The sequence below is a fragment of the Heloderma suspectum genome, chromosome 5 (genome assembly GCF_057233095.1).
Source record: "Heloderma suspectum isolate Gila_16-S chromosome 5, 16-S_ref, whole genome shotgun sequence".
In the NCBI taxonomy this organism is placed as follows: domain Eukaryota; kingdom Metazoa; phylum Chordata; class Lepidosauria; order Squamata; family Helodermatidae; genus Heloderma; species Heloderma suspectum.
In genome coordinates this window covers 209,430,433-209,457,554 of record NC_139462.1, presented here as the reverse complement: position 1 = coordinate 209,457,554, position 27,122 = coordinate 209,430,433, and the positions used below count along the sequence as shown (strand labels likewise).

Genomic DNA, 27,122 nt, shown 5'->3' with positions numbered 1-27,122 from the left:
CTTTCCTCCTACTCCTTAAGGCAGTCCTGGCTCATCTCCTTCGTTTTTAAGAGATGACCTGACCGCCGACCTGACTGCTAAGATGCTGTACTCATCAGGAGATACCCTCCTGGCCGTTTCCAAGATTTCAGAGTTCTGATCCATGATGGCTCAGAATAGGACCTTCAGTGCCATAGTGCCCACTCCCTGGAGCTCCCTATTGCTACAAATTAGGCAGGTGCCAACCCTTCCAGGTTTATGGTGGTGCTGGAAGCATAGTGTTTCCAACAGGCTTTCCCAGAAAAGTAGTCTTCTGTATACAGTAACAATATACAGCATTGCAGTCTTACACTGTATTGTTTTGTACATTGCTTAGAAATTTATTTTAATGTAAGCAATACATAAATATAATTAAATAATGCAGCAGTCCCTCTGATGTTGTCCTCATTTTCTCCCTCAGCCAGGAACCCACCACACCCAAAATAGGTACATAAAGCTCTGGGCAGAGCCTGCTCTCTGGCTGCCCCACACCAGTGCACCTTCCTCAAGGGCAGTCTATTCTCTGCTTTTGGTTTCTCCGCTTGCCCTGCTTCTTCCATCTCCACTCCATCCTCTATAGGAGGGAGCAGCCTTGATCTGGAGGACCATGCTGGATTTTTAGCATTACTGGCCTCTGCCCCTTGGATTACCCTCGATGCCCCACCTTGCAAAGGTCAGTTTTCTTAGGGATGCTTTCATGGCTTGCATCTCTTTCCCTTTCTGTTCGTAGTGCTTGCAGAATCCCCACAAGTCCACTAGTGACTCTTACAGGAGTATTGTGCTAAATATAAAATAGTGTTTAGAGAGGTATGCATCCTTTTTTCCCCCCATTGTTTGGGAAGGCCTGGAGTGTACTCCATAGTGCACACCTAATAGTTGGATATCCTGAGAACCTGTGAGCTCTTGACTTGAAAGAACAGTGTATGGAATGGAAACAGGAAGCTAGGTAGCTTGTCCTTTCCAGAGTACAAAGAGATGTCAATTCATATAATTCAGTGCTATTTTTTTCTATGCTGTACTATTCCAAAATCTCTGTGACACTTATAACCTAAATTCTCTGGTGCTTTCTTTCGCTATAGGTTTTTTTTCTCTTTTCATCAGGCTGGTCAGAACAGCAACGTAGTGCTGACTACTTGTTGTTTATTGATTTTTATTTATTACTCTTCCACTTCTTAATGTCCATCTCTGCAGTGCTACTTTTCCGCAAACACATTGAAATTGTACGACTATCAATTTCCTGTTAGACTAGCAAGGAATTAAATTACGTTCATTCTGTTCTAGCCAAATGGATGTCAAGTTTTCATTTCAGGAGGTGCCATGCTTTGCTGGTGCTTGGAAACGTATGTCATGCATCTGATGTACCCTCTCAAGGAAAGCCTTTATTGTAAACAAATGGATGAAGATGCAAGGTAAAAGAATGCATGTTTGCCTGAACCAAAAAATGTGCAAAATAAGATAGGGAAGAATGTGAAATTCCTCCAGCCCTTTGAAATGTTTGGCCTGAAGTGAACAACACTTCCCCTCAATATGTGCGAGACTGAAACAGAATGAGGAAGGCTGCTCTTACTGGTCATACAGTTCTTGGCTTGGTATACGAAACACCCCTCCGTTCCTACTGGGCTATTCCGGCTGAGAGCCAGTGTGGTGTAGTGGTTAAAATATTGGACTGGGACTTGGGGGCGACCCAGGTTCTAGTTCCAACTCGGCCCTGAATCTCACTGAGTGACTTTGGACCACTTACTGACCCTCAGCCTAACCTTACCTCACAGGGTGGTTGTGAGGATAAATGGAGAGGAGGAGGATCATGTATGCCTTCTTGGACTCTTTGGAGGAAAAGGCAGGACATAAACGCAACATACAAACTGCATGTGCGTGAGATGGTCATGTACTGTGCACTTCTGGGAGCTACCCCCCTCTCCCTTGGTGCTTGGTAGAGGTAATATGACTAACTAGCTGGTCCCTTTTCCTGGAAATAAGCAGATCTGGCCACTGTCACACATCCCTTGATCACATCTGTATGAGATGGCGGTAATGCTATCTGTATGGGTCTGCCTTTGAAAAGTGTTCAGAAATGAGCTGGTGCAAAATGTGGCTGCTAGAGTGTTTGTGACCTGCTTTTCTGAGCATATAACTCTGGTTTTGTTCAATCTGCACTGGCTGCCAGTTTGCGAAGTGCTGGCAATCGATAATAAAAGAGGCTGTGTGTCTGTCAGCACCGTAACTCCAAAACCATGAAACCTAGACAACTGAAACTAGGCATACTTGGGTTCCTAGCAGCTTGGGGTTTCTTGGGGTTACTTGGTTGTTAAGATGCATTAATTGTTATTTAAATGTGCCTATGTATTTGAAGCCTGCAGTACCATCTTTAGTCACTAGGTGGCAGATGTCTCAAACCAGCATGTAGTTTTGCAGTCAATACAATTTGAAGTCAAAGGGGATAGTTTGAAGGACAGAGTTATGTGGCTGCCTGTCCCCGTTCCCCCAGCTGTGGGGTGGACCCCTACCTCATCTGCATAACTTTGCCTGAAGGCTTAACAGTATGAAGCCAAGGGCTCTACCCTTGTGAAGCTGGGTATGTTATCTAGTTACCTATAGAGCCCTAAATAGTTTGCGATCAGGATATTGGAAGGACTGTTTTCTCCTACATGAGTCTGTCTGTCCATTGCAGCCTTCATCTGAGGCCTTGTACCGTGTCTCATAGCCAGCAGAAGCCTGGAAGACGGGGCCTTTTTGGTTATGGCACCAAGGTTGTGGAACTTCCTATCCCAGGAAGCCAGGTTAGGTTTTTGGTATTCTCTTAAGACCTTTCTTACTCGCCAAGCCTTTGGATTGATTTAATTTTTTTCATCTGCTGCTGTGAATGTTTTAGTTGGCTCTGGGTTTTAGTTGTCCATTTAATTTAGTATTTTCTTTCCTGTCATGTTTTTGGGAAGCCTATAAGCTTGGAAAGACCCTAAGAAGTGCACTTTTACTGTATGTTAAATATAAGGTGTTAATAATTGCACTTAGCATGCTGTGTGTGTAGAAAATTATCTCCATATTTTATTTCACAGCTGTTTATGAATTCAATTCACAGATGGATTGGAGGGAAGCACATATGGAAAGTATCAGGGGGACAAAAATATTGCACTCAACTGTTTGGTACCACTAAAAATGCCACTGAGAAATAAAACACAAGTTCGCACAGAATTTATTTCATATTTTTTCATATTTCAACAGTGCTTCAATCTTGTTACAAATAACAATCTTAGGCACAACTTACCATCCCTCTACGGGTCCATCATGATGTTGCCTTAATTAAGTATTCCTATTGCCCTGATCCAACAAGTCTGCACACCTTTCATAAGAAGCGTCTTGCTGCATAAGATGAAGGTCCATCAAATATAGCATTCTCCTTCCCACAGAGGTGGACCAGATGGTTCTGGGAAGTCCACCAGCAGGGGACAGAGGCAACAGCCCTTCCTTATGCTCCCCACCAACTGATATTTGGTGGCATATTGTCTCTGAACTTGGAGGAAAACACTGAGGAAGATCTGTCCCCTGTCCTAACAGGTAATCCTAGCCATTGTTTTGGGTTTCTAAAAACAAGAAAAAAATCGGGGATTGACAATAGAAACAAAAAGGTGAAGTAAGATCATAGGAGAGTTCCCCTGACAGAGGGTAATGCTTCCTCAATACAAATTTCAAATCAAAGATGTCTTCCCCTGGCCCCAGTCTGTGCCTGTTTTTTGATTCTTGTCCATGCAGTCAATGCTTAATTTCAATTAGTCAAAGATGGGAGGGCAGGGGGAGAGAGAAATTACCTCTTGGACAATTATTACTTACAAGAGGGATGAATGCATAAAAACAAGGTTAAGAAGACTGCAGCTGAGATTACACCATTTTCAGCACATTTGGAAATGGGAAATACTGTAATTATTGGCCTCTTGAGCGCACGTTATTTTCTTCAATATGCATAAAGCTGCATTCTGCTGCAGCTGTGAAGCATCAGACCTCAAGCTTGCCTGCAATTTGCTTTGGCATCAGCTACCATGCCTTGTTTTCTGGCCAGTAACTTAACATAATCCTAAATGCCCATTGTTATACGTTATTTTTTTTAAAACAAAATGTTGCTTAGGTGGTTACTGATACATTAAATCACATTCATTTTGAATGGCTACACCTCCATCTTAAAGACATCTGGCCTTTCTCTTCAAGGATGGCAGGTTAATAGTCTGAGGAAAGGTAATTGCCTGAAACCTTGGAAAGTTGCTGCCAGTCAGAGTGGCAGTACTGCACCAGTTGGACAATAGGTCCAACTCTGGTAAGAGGCAGAGTCGTATGTTCAGATGTAGCTTCTGAAAGGGACAAACATAGGAATTTTCTTCCTGGATCAAACCAGCTAAGAGCCATTGTAGCTGATCATGCACTTCCAGAGGTTTGGGGCCCTGAAAAGTTACAAGTGTTGCTTTTGTTCAGATAGCGCCAGGTGGCGGAAGCTTTTCCAACCCCAGAGCCTGAAATTCAATTTTGGAGACACTCCTGCGGCCCACATTCCAGTGGCAGGCAGAGCGGAAGGGAAAAGGGGAGCGGGGAAAATGTAAACAACAGTGGCAGATTTTAGCTTAAAGCTCTTGCCTTTCCGAAGGCTTGGTTGCTAGCAGCATTTCCCCCTTTTAGAATGGGGGAAGATGCACATAAGCTGAGAAGCCATCAAATAGTAGGCAGTTGGGGGGGGGGGGCCTGGCAAACCCTAGAAGGCCACATTTGGCCCATGTGCTTGAAGTTCATCTCTGTGCTAGCAGCTGCACAACCGCAAGCAGAAAACCTAGTGTAAGGAACACCTTGACTGGGTTCGGATGACACTTTAACACATGATGGTTTATTTTCCTGAGTAATGGTTTAGTCTGTTGCCTGTGAGCTCTTTTTCCCACCCACGGTGGGTTATTTCCCCAAATAAGCCATCCTGGGAACTCATGGTCTGAAGTAAGGGTTATTTTACCTATGGTGGGTTAGCTTGCCATCTTTTGCGCCAGCATGGGTTATGGAGATCGCCTACAGAGCTACTTGGCGAGAGCGCCCAAAAACGCTACTGCTGCTCTGGTCTGGTCTTCTCAAGCGATCTCTGAGCAAACTTGTTTTCCTGCCACATTCCATTGTGCCTCTGACTCCAAATCAGGTCCCCTCCCATGCAGTTCCCAAACGGGTTCATGTGTAATAAACCCTCACTTTTCCATGAAAATGCAAAGTCCCACATTTATCCAGTAGTGCATGTGGTGGCTCCCCATAAGGGGAACCTGTATATTAAATTTCGCCTCATTCCTGCAAACTTTCAAGGAGTTAGAACCCCCCACCCCTTTCTGTTGCACACAGGTGGAAAAAGGGGACCCGGCAAAAGATTGAAAATCCACAAAGGAAGCTGGGACATTTGCCCAATCAGGTGGGAGGACTATAGAGGGAAGAGGGCAGCGGCGGGGGGGATAAACTATGCTGCATAGATTATTTGTCCAATTATGTGAGGGGGCACAGCAAGTTATTTCCAAAATAAGATACTGTGCTTAGCTTATGAGCCAACATGGCTTAACATGATGTGTGAAGCCCCATGGCCTAATTAAGTTGTAATGAGATATGCAACACCTTGTGGAATGGCTTGTGCAAGCAGAATCAAAGTATTGGGTTTGATACTTTTGCAAGGATGAAAATGGGGGTTTCCTCAGGTGGTAAAAATTTTGCACTAGCAGAAGGATACCATTGGATACAACTCAAAGGGATCTACTAGTTAGCCACAGGGAAGGAAGCATGCCACATCTGGCCAATTTACTGACCAAAATTGAGGGACAACACGGTTTGGGGGAGGGCTCCCATTATAAGAGAAGAATTTGGCCAATAAAGAAAATATTTGGTGGGTGTTAGAACACTAATAGTCCCTCTTTATACATTCTCACACTCGGAAGGAGTTCTGGAGTACGGGCTTGTCAGGGCCAGTGAACCCAGTGAACTTTTTCCCTCGTTTGTTCCTGTGAGTGGGAAGAGGAGAATGTGTCCCAACGTGCCTTGCTTTGTTGACAGTTCCATGAGGAAAGTTCATGTGGGAACATTTTTAATGTCTTCTAAGGTTCAGCATCTTGCAGTACAGTATACGCCTTTACACTTATTTAGGGTAATAAAAAAAAATCGGAGCTAACAAGGCTTGGACTGCATGTGAAATAAAATAAGCACAGACAGAACATAAGGTGTTTTGTGAAGTCCCACTGGGCAGAAATATTCTCTGAGGGATAATGTTCCATACGTCAGATATACGAAGTGTCTGTTTTTATTATAAAGTGTTGAGAAGAAGACCTATCTATTCAAAGTATTTTTTTTATAGGATAAGAACATGATTGAAAGAGTGAAGAAAATAGTTTAATACTTTGGGATGCAAATGTAGTAATGAACATGGAAAAAAACTTACCTGGATTACATGTCTGTAATTCTGGTCCATATATTTGCAATTGTTGACTATTAGAGAGCAGTTATTTAGTTGTACAAAATGCATCTTAACTTGTTCTTGCAACCCCTGACAGGTAGGTTAGCTTGAGAGATGGAGACCATGGTAGAAGATTTAAATATGAGGCTGTATGTATGAATCAGACACTGCATGTCAAGCCTTCAGTTTATCCATGTTTAAATAGTGCACAATTAATTGAATTTGAGACATCATAACTATTCTGATTTAGTGCTATCACTGTACTTTTTTTGTTACAGGCAATTTAAAAAAATAGCTAACCTCAGCCTTAGCAGGATGACTCTCAATGGACTTCAGACTTCACAGTTTCAATTACTTTTCTAGTAAGATAAATGGCAAAAAATAACTAAGAGTCCTGTGGCATCACAAAGATTCACAAATGGTACTATATTCTTTTGTGGGCTATCATGGATGTCTACTCTCCTGAAATAATTAAAGGAGGCACTTTTACATATTTGGAGGGGGGTTAATTATGTGGTTCTACCAGATGTTTCCAGAATTCCCATTCCCATCTGCATAGATGGCAAGACGTATGCTGTGTTTAAAATCAATGCAAATTAGTTTCTTGTCAGCCATCACCCCTGTTGCTGCCTTTGTCTCCTGGGCTTGTTCAGCTGTCAGTGTTTGCCAGCTAATAATTGCCATGCTGTGTGGGGTGATGCCAGCATGGTGACCTGTTTAGCTGATACTACCATCTTCTCTAAATAGCCCTTAGGAAAGATCATTCCCCCTCTTAAGCAAGTCTGCTTCAATTAAGAAATCACACAGTTGGCTTTTCCTTTTTAAGATTTTTCTTCCTCACACCACTTTTCAAATTTTGTTTTAAAAAAATTGCAAGTTTATTTTGTAGATACTGTCAAGGTGGCTAAACTGTGACTTGAGAGCCCACATAAAGTCGTGACCAATTAAAGCATGATTATTTGTTTGTTTAGAAGATTTAGATCCCGCCTTTTGATTGACTTGTCCTCAAGAATGCTTACAATTGATTGTAAAATAAAACACATACATATACACAAAAACCAACCCCACACAATCCAGGAGCTTTTAGTCCCCTGGCCAATGGATGGAGTCAGGGAGTGCTTCTCTTCAGCTCTGCACTCCTAGAGCAACTGGACTTTGGAACTGAGTGTTCTTCCTGGAAGGGAAAGGGAACAGAAGCTTCCTGCACCTTCTCCATCTTTGGGTTCTGGATGGGCTACATTGGTCTCCCCTTCGCTGTTACATTCTTCCTGGGAAGCAGGGGTTGCAACTTCCCAGTGGCCCTTGGTTCCTTGGCTGATGGCCTTCAGCTTTGCAGTCCCAGGACAACGGCAATGCATGTGTTGCTCCCTACAAAATGGCACCAGAAAGGTAAACTATGTTATGGACAGTGGCCAACTTGGATCATGCCCAGTTACGAGGGGGGGGGGTCTAGCACAGCAGGAGCTGGCAAGAGCTGAACTGTACTTGTTATTCCTCCTCCCACAAAAACATACTTCTCCTAGTAGGAGTTAACTTCCACACTGGGAACCCCCAGAAGAAATACCACTGGGGCAAAGCGGTTTTGGGGAGAAAAGTTGAGTGGGGTGAAAGGAGGACATTGGTGTTGTTTTTAAGAGCAACTCCTATTGCTATTCTGAATTTCCTCTGGCTGTAAAGATGGTTCCTATATCTCTAGATGTTCCTTGTCATGGCTTGCTGACTTTTGGTGGCTGGTTTCAGGTCACTCTCTCATTGCCCACCTAAGGACCAAGATGGATGCTACAGGTCATACCAAATCCCTATAACGTGTTGAGGGGTGTATTTAAAGCACAGCAGAAGTGAGCAAGAGGCATCCGAAGCCCCATTCCCACCTGCACTCTTCTCCCCAAAATTCTAAGTTTGTTTCTCTGCTGTGGGTTTTTAAGAAAGCAACCCCTGCTTGAACTGAATGTGATTCTGAAAAGCATCGCTCCAGGTGTTTGGGATCATCTTTGACTATCCTCTGAATTTTATATAATTTGCCAGGAATCAGTGGTTCAAGACTTGGGCCTATATTTGAATTTTAGGAGCTGTTTTGTTGTTACAGTTGGACTGTTTGTTGTTCCCCTCTTATAGAAAATTTTGTCTTGATTCTACATACTGAACCTGTCATAATGCCATGACTTCCATGGCTTTGGGAGCGCTCAATATTTGCAGGATGTGTTCCTCTTGATTAAGTGAAGAGAAGCCTAGTGGGAGCATTTTAAATTATTTAAAGGGAAGCCGTTGTTTGTGCAGTTCATTATGGAAAAGGGGAGATGAAATCTGGGCGTTTCAGTACAAGCTATTTATTTCCCTAGTCCTCTGGGAGTTTGTATGTGTATTTCAGAAGCTCTTTGGCCAAATGCAAAGCGAGTGAATTTTCTACCCTTGAGATGAATATTTTTAATATAAAAAAAGATGGGGAAAAGCAAATGAAGTAATGATCCTGTACACAGTGGCTTGTACATACTTGTAGCTGGCTTAGGAAATGAAGTCTTTTCTATATTTTTTATTTTATTGTAATGCAATTGAGTTTTAAAGCAACATTTTACATGTTCGGGAGAAGATTAAAATGTTTGTCGTTTGGGGGGTTCTAAGCTAGAAAGCAAGATAAAATAAACTTTTCTCCTATTTATTTTATTTTAAGAGACAGATCCAACTCCAAAGGGACATCTTTTGCCTGACTCCATATTTGGCCAGATCTACAACAAAATCTTAAATGGCATATATCTTTCCCTGCAACACAAAAGAAAAGCTGATGCAGCCTTCCCCAACATTGCGCTCTCCAGACATGTTGGACTACAATTCCCATCATCCCCATGCAGCATGGTCATTGAAAGGTGCCAGGTTGGGAAAGGTGCATTGTAGACTATAGTCTGTGGTAGTTCGGTAACAATGAATGCCAGTGGCAAATAGAGAATTGGGCAGAGTTGCAAGGAGTAATGGACCTGGGGAAAATACTGAGGGCATCTGTACACCAGCCTAAAATCCTGCATTTAAAATGGGGCTTTCTGCTTCCATTTTAAATGCAGGATTACAACTGACTACCTTTACACGCGCTTCCTTTCCCCCCTCCCCTTCCCCCCTCCTCCCTGTATCTGAGTCTTCCATTATCTTTCATTGATCTCGCTCCTCTTCTTGCCTCTTTAACTCTTTTCATGGAGGAAACTGAAGCAGAACACAACGGGGTAATTTGATAGCTCATTATCTGAGATCTATTTATTCAAAGGGTATTTAGTGCAGGAGACGCCCTGGAGGGTCACAGCAAGGTTACGGCATCATGTAAAGAGCCCACAAACTTCCGTGAAGGAGTAATCTCAATCGCAGGGTAAAAGCTCTGCGTGAAGGAGCCCTGAGAGTCATTCTGCAGTGAAACATTCAGAAGTGTTGATTTTATAACTCCAGGAATGAAAGGGATATCAGTGCTATAGTGTTCCAGTCACATATAACTAGTTGTGCATAGCAGTCAATGGCTCCATATTGTGATGCACATCAGAGCAGGTATCCAGACACCTTAACGATGTGGATTAGATGTGCATCTCCAATTATAATTGGTTACAGGAACAGACTATTACATCCACACATGTATCTTGCTGAATTGGGGTGGCTGTGTTACTTTGCCATTGGACACTTGTCTTGAGTGATTTGTCCCAAACAGAGTTGAGGCTATGTCAAACTACATGATTTTGGTTGGTTCAGTGCAGGCTTCCTGCTGGAGATCTCTTATTATTTGACTCTTAGTAGTGCTTTTACAGAGTGATAAAAACAAAATAGGTCCCTACCATAGGAGCTTACAATCTAAAATGCAACAAAGATGAAGATGAGGGTAACTCATCAGATTCAGACTATTAACTGCTAATGCAGGATGAATATCAGTCATTCTCAACCAAATAGATTAACTCTCTTCTTGATTTCACTTTTGCTCAATGTAACGATGGCCATAGGTGCATACTACATTTAAAAAAGCCCCAATGCTGCTTATATTCTGTGATTTTAAAAAATGTACCCAGGCAATCCAACTTCTGAATGCCCCCAAATCCTGAGTGGCCTATTCAGTTTATGCAAATTATGCAAATTTATGTAACTTATTATTTTGCATACTGTATTTGGTCATGGGGAAGGCAGTGAGTTGCGTGGAGCACAGAAGCTCTGTCTCCCTTCATTGGAAGTGTTACTTAACCACACCTCTGGACTCAGTGATCTCAGCAAGCCCATATACTTTCAAGCATTTCTTCACAGCCATAAGGCTAGACACTAGTCCTTTTATGGGGGAGGGGAATCTGGGATTCTCAGGAAGTTGAATTCTGCATCCATTGCCCCATTCAGTGCCTTTTTTTGCAGCTCAGTAGAATCGCAGCAAATGCACAGCTCTGTATATAAATATATGGAAGAAAGGGCTTAAGAAAGCTAGTGCAGTATAGTCATTAGAGTGCCAGACTAGGACCCGGGAGACTCAGGCTCAAATCCCTACTCATCCATGAAGCTCACTGGGTAACCCTGGGTCAGTCACTGGCTGGGTTCAGTCAGTACAATAACCCACATTCAAGGGTTGAGTATGGGTTGTTGAGCTGTGGGCTATCATGTGGTCTGAACCCAGTCATTATCTCTTAGCCTCACTTACCTCAGAGAACTGTTGTGAGGGTATAAGGGGTGTGGGTGAACCACACCTGCTGCCCTGAACTTCTTGACGGAAGGTTGGGATACAAGTGAAATTACAGGAATAAATAGGGGTTCCTAGCCATGACTGTCAAGAATGTAGCCTCCATTTCAGGCACTATACGTCTTATTTCTGGATGCTGGAGGCAAAGAAACAAAAGGGCATCGCCATCCAGCTGTGCTTAGGAATTCCTCTGAGGAATCTTGCCAGCTGGTATAAATATGAAGTAAGGTGATCCATTTCTTGCTTTGTTTGTTTGTTTGTTTAATTAATTAATTAATCAATCAATCAATCGCCTATATGGCCAGTCACCCGGCCACTCTGGGCGATGTACATCAATGCAAACAGTTTTGAAACAATAAAATTTTACATTAAAACATATTTCTAAAAATACCCTAACCCACCCCAAATGCCGGCCTGAACAACCACATTTTTAATGCATGGCGGAAGGTCATTAAAGGGGGGGCATGGCAGAGTTCCCTAGGGAGAGAGTTCCACAGAGTGGGGGCCACCACAGAGAAGGCCCTCTCCCTCGTCCTCACCAGCCTAGCTGCCCTGGCTGATGGAACAGAGAGAAGGCCATCTGAGGCTGACCTTGTTAAGCAACCTATCTGGGGCTGCTGGAGGTGCTCCTTGAGATAGGCTGGGCCGGGACCATATAAGGTTTTTAAAGGTCAAAACCAACACTTTGAATTTGGCCCAGAAAACAACTGATAACCAGTGCAACTCCTTCAGCACCGGAGTGATGTGATCACACCAGCAGCTGTCTTTAATCAGGTGAGCTGCCGCGTTCTGTACCAGCTGCAGCTTCTGAACTGTCTTCTATGTGAACCGCCCAGAGAGCTTCGGCTATTGGGCGGTATAGAAATGAAATGAAATGAAATAAATAAATAATAAATTCAAGGGTAACCCCATGTAGAGTGCATTACAGTAGTCTAGACGAGAGGAGACCAGGGCATGTACTACCGATGGGAGCAGATGGTCGGGAAGGTTTGACTCAGCATGGCAATTCAAGGAATGGGAGATGTTTGAGTTTGCCAAAATTCTCCAAACTTCAATTTGAAGCTCAGTGCAGCTCGCCCCTGTTTTCATTTGTGACATGTTTAGATTGTCTGAACAGGAAAAATGTACATTTTGAACAGGAGAAGTGTGCATTTCTGTGTGCTCTTTTCACAAGTGTGCACTTTTCCCCCATTGACTACAGTGTGAAAATGTATATTTAAGTTGCGCATTTCAAAGTGCACATTTTTCCAACACAATCACAAGTTTGGGTATGTGTGAACATTTTTCCAAAAAATGCACTCTTGTTCGCAGCTGCGAACAGGACGAGTTCCAATGATTTGCAAACTGAAATGAAATGCTCATACATCCTTAGGCAGTTCTTAGATCTATGGCTGGTAGATATCAGTAGAGTCTTGTTATGAAGCAGTAGAGGTAGTGAACTCCTGCATGCCCAGGGCCCCCAAAGAGCTGTCCCAAGCCCTCCAAAACAAACAACCCTTCTTCTCTCACAGAGATTGAGCATGTGCTTCTGCATCTTCAGGGAGTCAAACCGGAATTAAGAAGAAAGTGAAGATTACACATTCTAATTAAAGGGTTACTGGTATGACCCCTGTTTGTCCCCTCCCACCCACCCCCGGCCCAACACACGCTTGGGGTGAATGCTCTGAGTTCAGTAACCAGCACAGTTGTCATTGGTTGGGTTACCAGACCCTTCACTCCCAACATATAAAGTAAGGAAGCATCCTGGTACTACGCAAGATGTGAGCCTGACTCTACTAAAATTACAGGGATTTAGGGACTGAACTGGGTGAAGTCAAGATCTCATCCATATTCAGCAGGACCACAACTTACTCTGGTGGTGATAGATACATCCAGGTTTTGTTTATGTTTGTGAATGGAAGAGTCTGTACTGAAATTGACTGTACCGCTTTTCAGACCTCAATACTACTTACTGGGTAGAGCGTGGCTTTACTGGTCGGACAAATACAATAGCGGGTACTTGGCAACCTCAAGACGTCACAGTGTCACAATTATACCCTGTACATTTCAATGACTTCATTAGCATCGTGCCTTAATTTTACTGCAGTATCCAACAGTGCAATCCAATTAGCCAAGGAATCCCTATGACGGCTGTGAAAAGTTAATTATATATAGATTGGCCAACAATTGTTGTCTCGCTGGAGCGGTCATTGCTTGAAGCTTCCGGGGTGCTATGTTGGCAAAAGACTACCTTGCCTTCCAGCGGGCTTGCAAACATAAAACCCTAATGGCTATGAGATGCTGAGATACAATTGGTAATAAAATCAGCTTGCCTTTTAAAATTGCACCGCTCTCTCTCGCCTTGCTTTTGCCTTCACCTCTTTTTCAAGTGTGGTGATTTGCACTTTAATTCAAGAGTCAGTTCGTTTTATGCAAAGATAGCTGTTTTTTGCCTCAGTAGAAATGAAATATATTCTAAATTATTCCCTTTGGTTTTAATGTGTCTGTTTTCAGGAGAAGAGTGGAAATACTATATTTTGAATTGTTGATTTTCCAGTAATAAGGGCACAGCCCTATAGGTTGTACCCTCAATGATCGTAAGCCCCTGAACTCAGAGGCTTATGATCATCCAATGCAGGGTAGGAGGAACAGTGGAAGATTGTGTAAAAAAGGAAATTGTTTTTAATTCACAGCAACCAGTAATTTAAAATTTGCCCTCGCCAATCAATGCTAGCCTTCAGCAATTAATTAACTAGCAGAGCAATCCTGCACATGTCTACATTAAACTCAGTAGGGCTTTGTCCCAGAATAAATGGGTATGGTATAATCCTATACACACTTACCTGGGAATAAGACCTCGAGATCTAACTGAGATGTACTTTTGAGTAGACAAGTCTACGATTCTGCTTTTTGATTAATCCTTGCAGGCCTTTTAACAAATTATTTGAAGAGAGGGAGATAATATGTGCTATCTTTGATCTTTCATGTCCCCCATCAGGTTTTGTTGGTCAATATCTATGCCATTTCCTCCTACAATCAATATATGTCACAATACTAATAATACTGTGTCTTCTAAGCAATGACCAGCAATAAAAAGGAACAGTAGACTGTGGTTGTTGCTGCCATTCTACCTTAAAGAGGTGTTACTCTAATCTATAAGATAAGACTCTAACATTTGCTCACAACATATGGGCACAGCATTAATCTTGCTTTCAGAAATGACTGTTCTTGATCATACGGTGGGTTCCCCACCCCTGCATCTTTCTCATCAGAACATTTCTGTCTAGTCAAGACTGGGTATCACAAAAAATAACACAAATGTAAAGGGGTGAACTGTGTCAGACAGATTAATCTTCAAAGCAAGGAAGGATTGTAGGAAGCGGAGGTGAAAATTCCAAATAATCTCTGTGAGGCAGTGTTGGAATGTGTCACTCACTGGGAGTGTTGGGAGTATTGGAAGGACCCTCATGCTAGGAATGAACAATTGCTTCCCAGCTCCGATCCTCCTCAGCGAAGAATCCCCTCAGGCTAAGAGTGTTTGAGTGGTGAGAAAGTTTGCCAAGGAATTTCACACACTTCAGCTGGGGTGCTCCTACACCACCCCCTTCCCCCACTTCTAAACTGCACTGTGTAAAAACACTTCTCTGCAGGGAATGTTCTGCCACATTCTCACGCACACACGAATAGAATTAGGTGCTTCTGTAGGAGTCATTCAAGAGCACATGTTCATACGCTCACGTGCTATGTGTAAGTACTTAACATTTATATAGTGCTTCAGAGTGTTCACATATATTTCAGTAATCACTCCCAATAACAAAGTCAGGTGGTGAGTGCCAACATATATGGGACCACTGAGGAAAAGGGGGGGGGGATCAGAATGCTCTAGGAAACTACAAGGTTTGCAGAAGTACCTAAAGTAAAAAGCTTTTCAAAAAACCTAAGTTGGGGGGGGGGGGGGCAAAAAAAGAGCCCAATGAGGACTGCACATGCTCAGTATCCATGGCATGCCGAGTGTCAGTTGTAAAGGGAAAATGGAAAACTAGGAGGAGAAGGGGAAAGAAGAATGCCCAGTTCGAAGGGAATGGCAGGGGTGTGGAACCTGTGGCCCTCCAGATGTTGCTGGAGTTCAACTTCCATCAGCCCCAGGCATCATGGGCAAAATTCAGGAATGATGGGAGTTGTAGTCCAGCAACATCTGGAAGGCCATGGGTCCCCCACCCCTGGAATAGTGGGTTGCCTAATGCCACGTAGAGAAATTCTCTCTTTAAGAGGCTGTCCAGTCCAAGCCTGCTTTAAAGATTAAAAAAACCATAAAAACGGAGGGCAAGCAGGGCCTTTGAAGTTGTCCATCCACAGTTAGCACCAGCACAGCAGACTGAACAAGTCCAAAGGTCACTTGGCACAGCCTTCCCCACTATGGTGAGCTGTCTTGTATTTCTATATAAATTTTAGTAATTATTTCTAAATTGGCATGTATACATATAAATCAGCATATGCAAGTGTGAGGCAAATCTGTGTCCTCTTTTTTAGTGATGCATTTCCTCTTGATGAATGCATTGATTTGGTTTGTGCCCCACCTTTCTACCAAAAATGGCACTCAAGGTGGCTTACAATCACTAATGAAAATTCATATAAACAATAAGCAAATACATTAAAGCAGAATTAAAAACAATTAAAAACACAACAATAATAGAGTAAAAACAGCCACCAGCCCAACAGGTCCACTTATCCACCAAAGATTCGCTTGAATAAAGCAGTCTTTGTCTGGCAGCAGAAGGACAGCAGAGAGGGAGCTTCTTCTCTTTTTTTTCAATGCAAAAGTGGCCACCCTACTTGGTAATATTGATATGAACCAACATTTACTCCTGAAAACTTAGTTGGGAATAGTGATGCGTGTTCTGCTTAAAACAGGAGTAAACTTCCTCCCATATTGCATTAGGTTCTCTGTGAGAACAAAACAGATTAAAGTGTTTATTAAAATGAAGGATCTGTTGGCAGGAACACAGCCAAAGGGTCAGCTCCTCTGTTGTAAGGTTTTCATTTCTATGGTTATATTCCTGGAAAGAGTCCCATTGTTGAAAACTCTTCCTACCCAGGTCATATGATGACATCTGTTAAGTCTGCAATGTATTCTGCAGGTACCTGAAGAATTAATAGCATCTGGACCTATCAGTATATATGTCTATTTAAAAAGGGGGGATCAGTTGGGAGGAAATAGACTAAAGTTTCCCTCAGAACAGATTATAAGTTTCAGTCATTTGGGGTTACTTTTAGACTGGAGAGCCATTAGGGTAGTAGCTGGAGTTTTGATTTTGGATTGCAGAAAGCTGGGTTGAAATCTTCATTCAGCTAAGTCATTGACTGGGTGACACAGGTCCATCATTTCATTTATTACATTTCTATACTGCCCAGTACACACTGACAACAAAGGTACACATAGTTAAAGCAATGGTATTCCCCGTAGTAACCTCTGGCTGCCAGAGCTGGACCATAAGGAAGGCTGAGCGAAGGAAGAGAGATGCTTTTGAACTGTGTTGCTGGAGGAAAATTCTGAGAGTGCCTTGGACTGCGAGAAGATCAAACCAGACCATACGCCAGGAAATCAAGCCAGACTGCTCACTTGAGGGAAGGATATTAAAGGCAAAACTGAAGTGCTTTGGCCACATCATGAGAAGACAGGATACCCTGGAGAAGATGCTGATGCTAGGGAAAGTGGAAGGCAAAAGGAAGAGGGGCCGACCAAGGGCAAGGTGGATAAATGATATTCTGGAGGTGATGGACTCGACCTTGGGGGAGCTGGGGGTGGCAACGGCCGACAGGAAGCTCTGGCGTGGGCTGGTCCATGAAGTCACGAAGAGTCAGAAGTGACTGAACGAATAAACAACAACTGCCCAATAACCGAAGCTCTCTGGGCAGTTTACAAAGATTAAAACCTTTAAAATACATTATAAAAACCATCTACATACGAACATATAAACAGATACACATATCTAAAACAATTTTAAACACATTTCATGGTGTTCAAACCAGTCCAGTCACGAACTCACCTCACAAGTTAGTTGTAAATTATAAAAATAGAGGAGAAATACTTGTATGATGCTCTGAATTCCTTGGACGAAGGATGGGATACAGATGTGATCACTGTTAATCATATTTTACCTCAGGATTAAATTGAAAGGCTAAAAAAAGAAAGGATTGTGAAACGATCATGAGTTTGTTTTTTTTAAAGGAACAGAATGCAAAATGGAGGTTCACTCTTCACAGCCAAACTGTATTTAGGTGTGCTGACCCCAGAAGGGACTAAGGGCCAAACTAGAGGTGATGCAGAAGATCTATTAATAGGATCTCCTGGGGAGTTTTTTTTTTAAGTATTATTTAAATCAGTCAGAGGGGCCTCATTCAGATTGGGACTGTGATGCTGAGGGAGGGGTTGGCTTTTTGCTGACATTGTTGCTTGCGCTGTTTTTCCTGGTTGGAAGCATTCACTCCGTGAAGTTGCTACTCACTCCGTGGAGGGGCAGCAGCTGCAGGTACATGAATGGTACCTGAATATTTTGCCCTGCAGGGCTAATAGAAGCTAGTGTGGTGATGTAATGGTTATAGTGTTGGACTAGGACTACAGCAACCTGGGTTGAAATCCCTGCCCACCCATGAAGCTGGAGGAAAAGTCTGTTAATGGCCACACTTCTTCATAATCACTATATGCAGCCTTTAGTTTCACACACAGTATCTAAGTATCTAAGTATCACACTCTAAGTAATTGTTGCTGGGGAGCTAAAAAGAGTGAGGGCTATTGCTTTCATGTCCTGCTTGAGGGCTTCTCAGAGGCATCTTGTTGGCTATGGCCAGTATGAGAAGCAAGATAGTAGAGCCATGGGTGGGCAACTCATGGCCCTCCGGATGTTTTGGCCTGCAACTCTTCATTCATTCATTCATTCATTCATTTCTATACCGCCCAATAGCCGAAGCACTCTCATCAGCACAGCCAGCATAGCCAATGGTGAGGGATCATGAGAGCTGTAGGCAAAACACTTTAGATCTGATTCAATAGGGTGCCTCTTATGAAGGTGACTAGACAACCTTGAGTCAGCCACTCTCTCTCAGCCTAATCCACCTCACCACCCCTTGTTTGGAATACATTATTGGTTGGATCCAGATTTAATCATCCTTAGAGCAGACCTACTGAAATCGATGGGACTTAAGTCAGTTGTGACTAACAAGCTCCATTGATTTTAATGGATCTGCTCTAGGTATGACTAAATCTGAATCCAGCTCTATGCATCTAAACATAAGATTTTGGGGACTGATACACAGACCAAGGCTGCAATGTTAAGCACACTTACTTGGGAGTGTAAGTAACTCCATCGCACTCAGTAGGATTTGCTTCAGAATAAACATGTGTAGGGCCGTGTGGTAAGCCAAATAGTTAGCCCTAGCACTCTTTCTTGAGAACTAGATGCATCTCTTTGCCACAGACCAGAAATATCAGGTGTGTTTATAAGTAATTTGAAGCTAGCTCTTCAGCACAACAGCTCTGCCTAAGCATTTGCAGTTTGGTCTTGAGGGAATCACGTTAAATGCTGGCAACAAGTGAGGCTCTGATATCTCAGATGAAAAGAGGAAATAAAAATTAAGCTTCCCTCTGTGTCAAATGATTAAAGGCTATAGTAAACAAGACAGTAAAGCTTTCCCTAGATAGCAGCCACATACTAATCTTCACAAAAGCGCAAAATGTAAGTCCTTGTGATTGTACAAACAAGCAGCTACTATTACGGTCTTAGTGGCTCAGTACTTGTCCTTCTATGTGGCTGCTGCTTGAATTATCTTAGCCCCTGACATGTAAAAATCATTTTCATTATGTTGTATTACCGAGCCTTTGAAGGCAAAATGTGATTCAGTGCAGCCTTCATTAACTCTGCACCACTGTCAACCACAAATGGTGCCCCACAATCACATCAGCTATGTGAGTACACTCTCATAGCAAGCCCAGGTTACACAGCAAGCCCAGGGCTGTGTAATGTGTGAAACAGCCCTAAGTATGTTCACATTGTGGTCAACTATTTTTCTTGGTAGTTGTTGGCTCCTAGAGGCCGGGAGGATCCAAAGCACCCAACAGCCAGACTGAAACAGGATAAAATAGACATTGCCAGACTGATGGTACTCAGGTGTTACTATGGGTACCTGTACTTTTTACTTTGCTTTAAGAATCAAAGACCAGCTTTTGGATTTTCAGTAGGGAAATAGGAGGGAGAGACCATCTCCTTCTACACCAACCTTGGGGTGGCCACTTATGAATTGCCAAAAAATGACAACATGCGTCACCAAAAAAGAGGGCAAAGGACAGTGAGTTCCATAAAATTTGAATAGGCTAATTTACTTGTATAGGTGCAAATTTAGAAATATTGAAATTTCAATAGAAATGCTGTACATCTGATCATAGAATGGAAAACTGTGACCAGGTGACCTCACTTGCCTGCCTGTTCAGTCTGCTCTTCAGGTGCTAACTGTTGATGGACAACAGTTCTTAGGATTCGTTATCTTTAAAACTGGTTTGGAGAGGACACCCCCCTAATAAAGGATGTCTTCCTATAGAAGACACTTGTACAGCAGCCCTTTAAAAAGAGAAGTGTACTCTGTAAAAGAGGACACATGGCCACCCCACAGCAGCACTGTCCAAATTCCACCTCCATCAGAGGTGGGGTTTACATCTATAAGGGAGAGGGCTTCTTTGTTCCAGTTGTGGAGCGCCCTCTCCAGGAAGATGAGCTTGGCACCATTTTTGTTGTTTAAGCACCAGGCAAAAGCTCTTTTTATTTACTTAAGCATTTCAAAGCATGTTTGCTCTCTTAAATATTTTAAACTCCATGGATTGCTCTTTCTTCTGCTGCCTTTTTTATTCATATTTTCTGTTCTTGTTTTTTCTTGTTTTGGTTTTTGTAAACTGCCTTGAAATCATGGATAAACATCAGCATATCAATGTGTGTGTTTTTAAAATAAAGGGTTAGGTCTCCTCTCCATGCACCATGGTCCTGATCAGGTTCTCCCCTCCTCCCTTGGATTGCTATTAAACTTTTAAATGGCCTTTTAAAAACAGATCTGATCGCAGTTCTCCTGCTATCACATCTAATTGTGCTGTTAGTAACACCTGCCCAGCCCCATCTGGCTGTAAATGCTGGGGAACAACAGAGACTGAACCTTGCAGCCTTCAGGACAGTTGTCCTCTATCTTATCACACAATTCATTATTTCTAATAGGCTAAATAGGTTAATTTTTGTGAACCGCCCAGAGAGCTTCAGCTATTGGGCAGAATAGAAATGAGGTAAAAATACATACATACATACATACGTACATACAGTGCTTCATCCCACGGAGCTTTTATCCTGCGATTGAGATTGCTCCTTCACGGAAGTTTGCGGGCTCTTTATTATTATTATATTTAGATTTATTTATATCTTGCCTTTTTCCCAATACTGGGACTCAAGGCGGCTTTACAACATTAACACTTATACAATTCAAACGTCTTTACACGATGCCATGACCCTCCTGCACTAAATGCCCTTTGTTCCATTTTTAAATAGATCAGAGATAATAAGCTATCGAATTACCCCCTTGTGTTCCCCTTCAGTTTCCTCCATGAAAAGAGTTAAAGCAGCAAGAGGAGGAGTGAGATCAATGAAAGATAATGGAAGACTCAGAGAAGGGGAGAATGGGGGAGGGGGAGAAGCGTGTGTAAAGGGCATCAGTTGTGATTCTGCATTTAAAACAGAAGCAGAAAGCCCTGTTGTAAATGCAGGATTTTAGGCTGGTGTAGAAATGCCCACAATCTCTAACTGTCCCTTCTCTTGTGGATGGGGTCAACCCTAATCAGTAATTCTACTTTTATCTAAGCAGTAAACCTCCTTTTTCTAGGTTGTGCCCTGGTCGTCTTGACTTACCAGTGCTGTATTTTTAAAATCATACACTTCAGTTTGAAGGCTTCAGGATATGCATGTTTATATTTTTGAACTTTTCTATCAAGAATGTGGGTTTTTTTCATGAGCATTAGAAATATTTGTTCGCTTGCTTGTTTTCTGCAATATTTGTTTGTTTGCTTGCTTATTTTCTACCTGAAAGAGCATCTCCTCCCATATTTACCTACCCAGACATTAGGGCACAATCCTATGCATGTTTAGACATTAAAAAGTCCTACAACTCCCAGTGGGAGTGTCTAAACATGCATAGGATTGCACCCTAAGGCTCTCCTCCAGAAGCCCCTGCCAAATGAGGTGAGCTGGGTGGCTACAACAGAGAGGGCCTCTTCAGTAGTGGCACCTCATTTGAGGAATGCTCTCCCCAGAGAGGCTTGCCTGGCACCTACATTATGGTATTTCCGACAGCAGGTGAAGACTTTTTTTCTTCTCTCAGGCATTTTATGAACTGTTTTTAGTGCTTTTACTATTTTATTCTGCTGGTTTTAATTTTATGTGCTGAGATGGCTTTGTTCTTTGCTGCTGGTTTTATCTTGGTTTTATTCTGGGGTCTTCTTTTGTTTGGTTTTGATGTTTGTGTTTTATGTTTTTAGGGTGCAATCCTACAGGGATAGTTGGCCGCCTCCAAACTTGGAGGCGACCAACTATCCAATGCGGGGTGGGCGGAGCACAGAGGGGATCCTCTCCTCCGCACTCCAGCTGCCCTGCATTTGCGGCTAGACAGCTGATTTTGGCTGTCTAGCTGGGGCACATCAGAGGGGGTGGGGGAGCTGGATGACTAAATACAGCATAACGATGCTTCCGCGGTCTCCTCCCCTCCCCTGGGAATGCCCCCTTTTTGCCCACTCTGCACTGCTCTTATGAGCGCAGAGACAGGGACGAACCGCACTGCCTATGAAGCAGCAGGGGAGGGGGCAGGGAGCGAGTGTCAGGAGCGCCCTAGCTGCCTCTTACAGTCCCCTCCAATAGCCAACTCAAGACACAGACGAAGAGGATTCTTTCCAAGGCTTTATTCCATTACAACTTAATGACTCTTTCAGATGCTAATCACCAGCGACTAAGCAAGGAACTGCACTGGGGTAGTTAGCAGAGTAGCCTAAGCTCCAGGTAAGGCAGTTGGTCCCTGTTTGAAGGAGAAGAGCGGGAAACTTCTGAACTTATGGGCTATGGAGAGGCCCTCCCTTTTACCCGTAGGTCCTCGGGACGCGACAGTTGTTTTAGTGCCAAGCGGGCAGAGCACCTCCTCTCGGCGCCCTCCATCTGCGCCGAGCGTCCAGCAAGGCCCCATCCCCTGCTCTCTCACTGCCAGGGTCACTATCCCTCTTGGGAATGCAGGCAGGAGGAATCTCTCCCTACCGCTGTGCCTGTGAGCGATGAGCGAGCTCCTCTCCCACGGGCAGTTGCTCTTCCTCAGAATCAGAACTGCTCTGGGGCTTTATGGGCTCAGTTTCCACCCTGACAGTGAGGATCCTGGGAACCGAGCTTGGTTCCTAGAAACCAAAATATCCTATGGCCATCTAGACACTGTCTAGCAGCCATAGGATTGCACCTCTGATGTACTGTATGCTGCCCAGAGAACTTCAGTTATTGGATGGTTTAAAAATACAGTCAGTAAATGAATCAATAAATGTACTCCCAAGGTGGCAATACACTCACTTAAAAAGAATTCAAAGGATAGAACAGTAAAACAACCAATCAATAAAGAGAACTGGTGTCAAAGCAGTAAGGTAGTTGGGGTGGAAGAAATAGCATAAAGTAATACTATCTGATGCTCCAGACAACTGCCACCGTTGATGGCGGCCTACACCTGGCTCACTTTAAACTATGGTCCTTAGAAGCTATACAGTTGTTCTCTTTTTTGACAAACGTCTGGACAACAGGAGCCACCAAGGGGCAAGTAAGTCAATAACTGCCTATGGGTCAGGAATGTGGGAGCAAATGCGAACAGGTGGCAGCTGCCAACAGCGGCACAAGCAAACAATACACTGTAACCCTGCAACCATTCTTCTTTCCCACCCCCCAAGTTTTGAATTCCTGTTTCAGCTGTTTCAGTAAAACCGAACATTTGGCCTTACATCTGGTGTTCGTGATTCTGTTACCATTTTGTACACGTTCATCTTTCCTTCGTCATTATCAGATGCAGTTGTGGTTCCTAGAGAAGGGCAGAACTTGATGGAGGAAGCAGCCCACCCCAAAACAGGCTACGCTTTTTAGCAGTTGCATGGTAGTAAAGAATACACTAATGCACTTTTATTTGCTTTTCTGAATGAATATTCTAATGGGGCACTCTTAGTGTTTAATTTGGCCACTGAAGCTCACCCAAACCCAGTACCTATTTTGAATGCCAGAGCTTGGTCCTGGGCCATCTACAGTAATAATGAATGAGAGTGTCTCTGAGCATATTTATTTATTTAAAACATTTGTATCCTGCCCTATATCATTAAGATCTCAGGGCAGCATACAAATAAAATCAATTTAAACAATATAAAACAATAAATAATGTAAACAGCTAAAAACATATTAAACCATTAAACAAGCTAATACCAAAGCATAAAGTTTGGTATTATACTTGTTTATGCTTTGTATAAACAAGCATATGCAAAGAACACTTCCCTCACTGTTGAGTAACCGCAGTTACCTATTTTCCTCATATGTAGGACTAGCTTAATTGGTGGTGTTGGTTCCCAGGTATTCATAGAATCATAGAATAGTAGGGTTGGAAGGGGCCTATAAGACCATCGAGTCCAACCCCTTGCTCAATGCAGGAATGCAAGTCAGAGCATCCCCGACAGATGGCTGTCCAGCCTCATCTTGAATACCTCCAGTGTGGGAGAGCCCACCACCTCCCTAGGTAATTGATTCCATTGTCGTATTGCTCTAACAGGAAGTTTTCCCTGATGATCAGCCTGAATCTGTCTTCCTGTAACTTCAGCCCATAATTCCGGGTCCTGCACTCTGGGATGATTGAGAAGAGATCCTGGCCTTCCTCTCTGCGACAACCTTTCAAGGACTTGAAGAGCGCTATCATATCTCCCCTCAGTCTTCTCTTCTCAAGGCTAAACATGCCCAGTTCTTTCAGTCTCTCTTCATAGGGCTTTGTTTCCAGTCCCCTCATCTTTGTTGCCCTCCTCTGAAGCCTCTCCAGTTTGTCTGCATCCTTCTTAAAGTGCGGTGCCCAGAACTGGACACAGTACTCCAAATGAGGCCTAACCAGGGTTGAGTAGAGGGAAACTAGTATTTCACGGGATTTGGAAGCTATGCTTCTCTTAATGCAGTCCACTCTATTGGAGAGAGTGGGGGAAGTTTGCCCATCTTAATACGAGACTCTGCACAATTTTAAATTTGCGTGTATTGCATAAGTTACCATATGCAGGGATAGCCATGGATGGAACATACAAAATAGCTTTGAGGACCTGATAAGAACATAAGATCAAACCACAGGCCAATCTAGTCCAGCATTCTGTTCCCACAGTGCCCAACCAGATGCCCATATTGACCACAAGCTAATAGATAGCATGCAACTCAAAACCTCCCAAGCAACCTTATAAACAGAGCAGTTTGATACAATCTGAGAAACTAGGACCATGTACAAACTCACTCAACAAGTACAGCAAGCAAGGAACTCCAACTTTTAAAAAGATATCCTAGAACACCATGATGCCTGTTTATGTCCCATGTGGGAAAGGGCTTCAAGCTTCTTAACACATTCCACTAAAATAAAGATTTTTTTTTCTGACTGTGATGCAACTGGCATAATTTACACATCCAAACTCTTTCAAAAATTGCCACCTCACCCCTTCCTCCAGCACCAGCTGAACTCTGCCCGGTGCAATCCTGGATCCAAATCAATATGCTGGAACTGAGAAAGGTCTGCCTTTAACTTCACATTAGCAAGTCTTTAAAAGGGAAGTATAATAATATTAATAGAGGCCTTCCTGCTTCACAGGAATGGGTTGGCAGTGAGGCTTAACTAGGTAATGGCTTGAAATGTCTATATAAATGTAATTATTGGCATTTGCACACCTCCTTGGCAGCTAAAGACTGAAGTGTGTTTGGGGGACGGGGAGTGATTTCCAATTCCAGTAGAGCTGCAGTGATGCAAAGGTGGCTTTAAGCCATCCCTGTGCTTTGCTCCTCGACTTGAGGCTTGCCTTGTGCTAACCCCTGAGGCTCTGGCCCGATAATTTCTTAAGAGTGGGTTCAGACAGGTTGGGGCAGATCTGGGAAAAGCAATTCTACCTCTGCTGAAGTCATTGCCTTCAGCCTTCCCAGGCGCACACCTGCTTCATTGTCATTCTGTGTAACTAGTATTTAATGCATATGAGGTGGCTCTGGATCCTCCCTGCGACACCTGAGGTGATTAATCCAGATCAGAATAACTGTGCCTCCCCTTCTTGTTGGGTTCAGGATGTGATGTGTTAATTTCATGGTTCCTTTTTCTTTCCTCCCACAGCCCGTAGTTGCCTGTTCCATTCACCTGTTTGGGCTTGTCACAACTCTGCAAGGGGCAAGCGCTGTTTTCTTATTGTTTGGTTGTATAGTTCTGAAAGTCAGGAGCCCTTTCTGGGGTGGGGGGGCTAACCCCGTCCATTTAGGCACCAGGTCAGGTTCCAAGCAATATGTCTTCAGAGCCATGGTGGTGTAGTGGTTAAAACGTTGGACTGGGACTCAGGAGAACCAGGTTCTGGTCCCCACTCGGCCATGAAGCTCAGTGGGTGACTTTCGGCCCATCACTGACTCTGTCTAACCTGCCTCACAGGTTTGTTAGGATAAAATGGAGAGGAGGGTCACATATGCCACCTTGGGCTCCCTGGAAGAAAGGCAGGATATAAGTGTAACACACACACACACACACACACACACACACACATTTTCAGTGGGAGCTTTTGTAATCCTCACTGTTACATCTCTGCCCATGTATGGCTCACCATCAGCGCACTCTTGCTGTTTGTGACAAAACATGAATGAGACAAACGTGCAGATACAAAAGACAGGGAATAGTTCAGCCTTCCTCAAACCTGGTGCCCTCCAGATGTGTTGGACCATGCTGGCTGGGGATGAGGGAAGCCAGAGCCCACATCTGGGGGGCATGAGGTTGAGGAAGGTTGGCCTAATCTGCAGCTGTTAGAATACAACACCTCTGCTCTCCGCTGTCTTAGTCATTAACATGTGCTTGCCCTACATACGTACGTATGTGGTCTCCACATAGAATCACACATTATATACATTTTAAAGTGCTTTAGAATGGCTACATATCCCCATAACATTCCTATGAGGCTGGCTATCACGGTCAGGGCTGTGTGAGTTGTAGTAGCAGCTTAGGACTCAAAAATAGTTGTCTTAAGGGTAGGACGTGGTGCTGTGCAGGTTACTGAAGCCTAACCCCCTGCTTACTGGAAATCCTGTTCAGCCCCTCTCCGGCTTCTGAGATGACACTAGATTTGCTACCTTTGCTCAAGCTTTCATCTGTAGCCATAAGGACTAGAGACTTGCTGGCTTAAAAATGAGAAATGCTGAATTTTATGATGCTGAAATCTGCACTGTATATCAAACCTGGTGTTTGCATAACTAATCAATTTGCATATAGAACACTCACAGCCCTGGGATAAGGCTTTGTCTTTATAAGGCTGTATAAATTAAATGCAACTCTTCTCACTACTGCATCTTCATGCTACAAAACATTTCACCTGTAAATTTGGGCTTCTTAAGCAGCTTCTAAAGACACAAAATCCCTGCCTATTAAAAAAAAAAAGTGGCAACTCTTGGGACGTATGAAATAGAGATGGAGTTCCTTTGAACATGTATAGAGTGCTTTACCTAATAAATTGCAGCCTACCTGATTAGGGGAAGAGTTTCTGGGTCAAAGGGTGCAACTTCTAGGTAGACGTAGGCCTTGGCACATTTAAGTTACGTGCATTACTCATTCTGTGGGACAAAACATTACTGATATTTCTGGGCAGTGCCTTTGTCATGTTTAGCTGAGATCTGGGACCATGTGTTCGTAGTGACCAAGCTGTAGGGTCTTGGCCCA

The 27,122-nt window shown here is 43.3% G+C and overlaps 2 protein-coding genes across 2 annotated transcripts in view; both read left to right on the top strand.

Moving 5' to 3' along the window:
• Positions 1 to 1,321, top strand: part of CUL2 (cullin 2) — a 55,282-nt gene extending 53,961 nt beyond the window's left edge. The window contains exon 22 of the mRNA XM_084859213.1: positions 440 to 1,321. The gene's annotated coding sequence lies outside the window, so the exon portion shown is untranslated. The remainder of the gene's footprint in view (positions 1 to 439) is intronic.
• On the top strand, positions 608 to 26,855 carry LOC146345128 (uncharacterized). The gene is made up of 5 exons (XM_084859216.1): positions 608 to 691; positions 1,328 to 1,427; positions 2,687 to 2,795; positions 3,423 to 3,570; positions 6,742 to 26,855. Exons 2-5 carry the CDS (start codon positions 1,336 to 1,338, stop codon positions 6,756 to 6,758), a joined length of 366 nt encoding a protein of 121 aa, XP_084715342.1. The 5' UTR covers positions 608 to 691; positions 1,328 to 1,335; the 3' UTR covers positions 6,759 to 26,855.
• Positions 26,856 to 27,122: the final 267 nt, after the last annotated feature.

Coding starts and splice junctions, on each gene's coding strand:
- LOC146345128 (XM_084859216.1), top strand. CDS start 1,336: ATGCTTTGCTGGTGCTTGGAAACGTATGTCATGCATCTGATGTACCCT. Junction 1,428..2,686: donor CAAATGGATGAAGATGCAAG/GTAAAAGAATGC, acceptor TGTCCATTGCAG/CCTTCATCTGAGGCCTTGTA. Junction 2,796..3,422: donor TTCCTATCCCAGGAAGCCAG/GTTAGGTTTTTG, acceptor TCCTTCCCACAG/AGGTGGACCAGATGGTTCTG.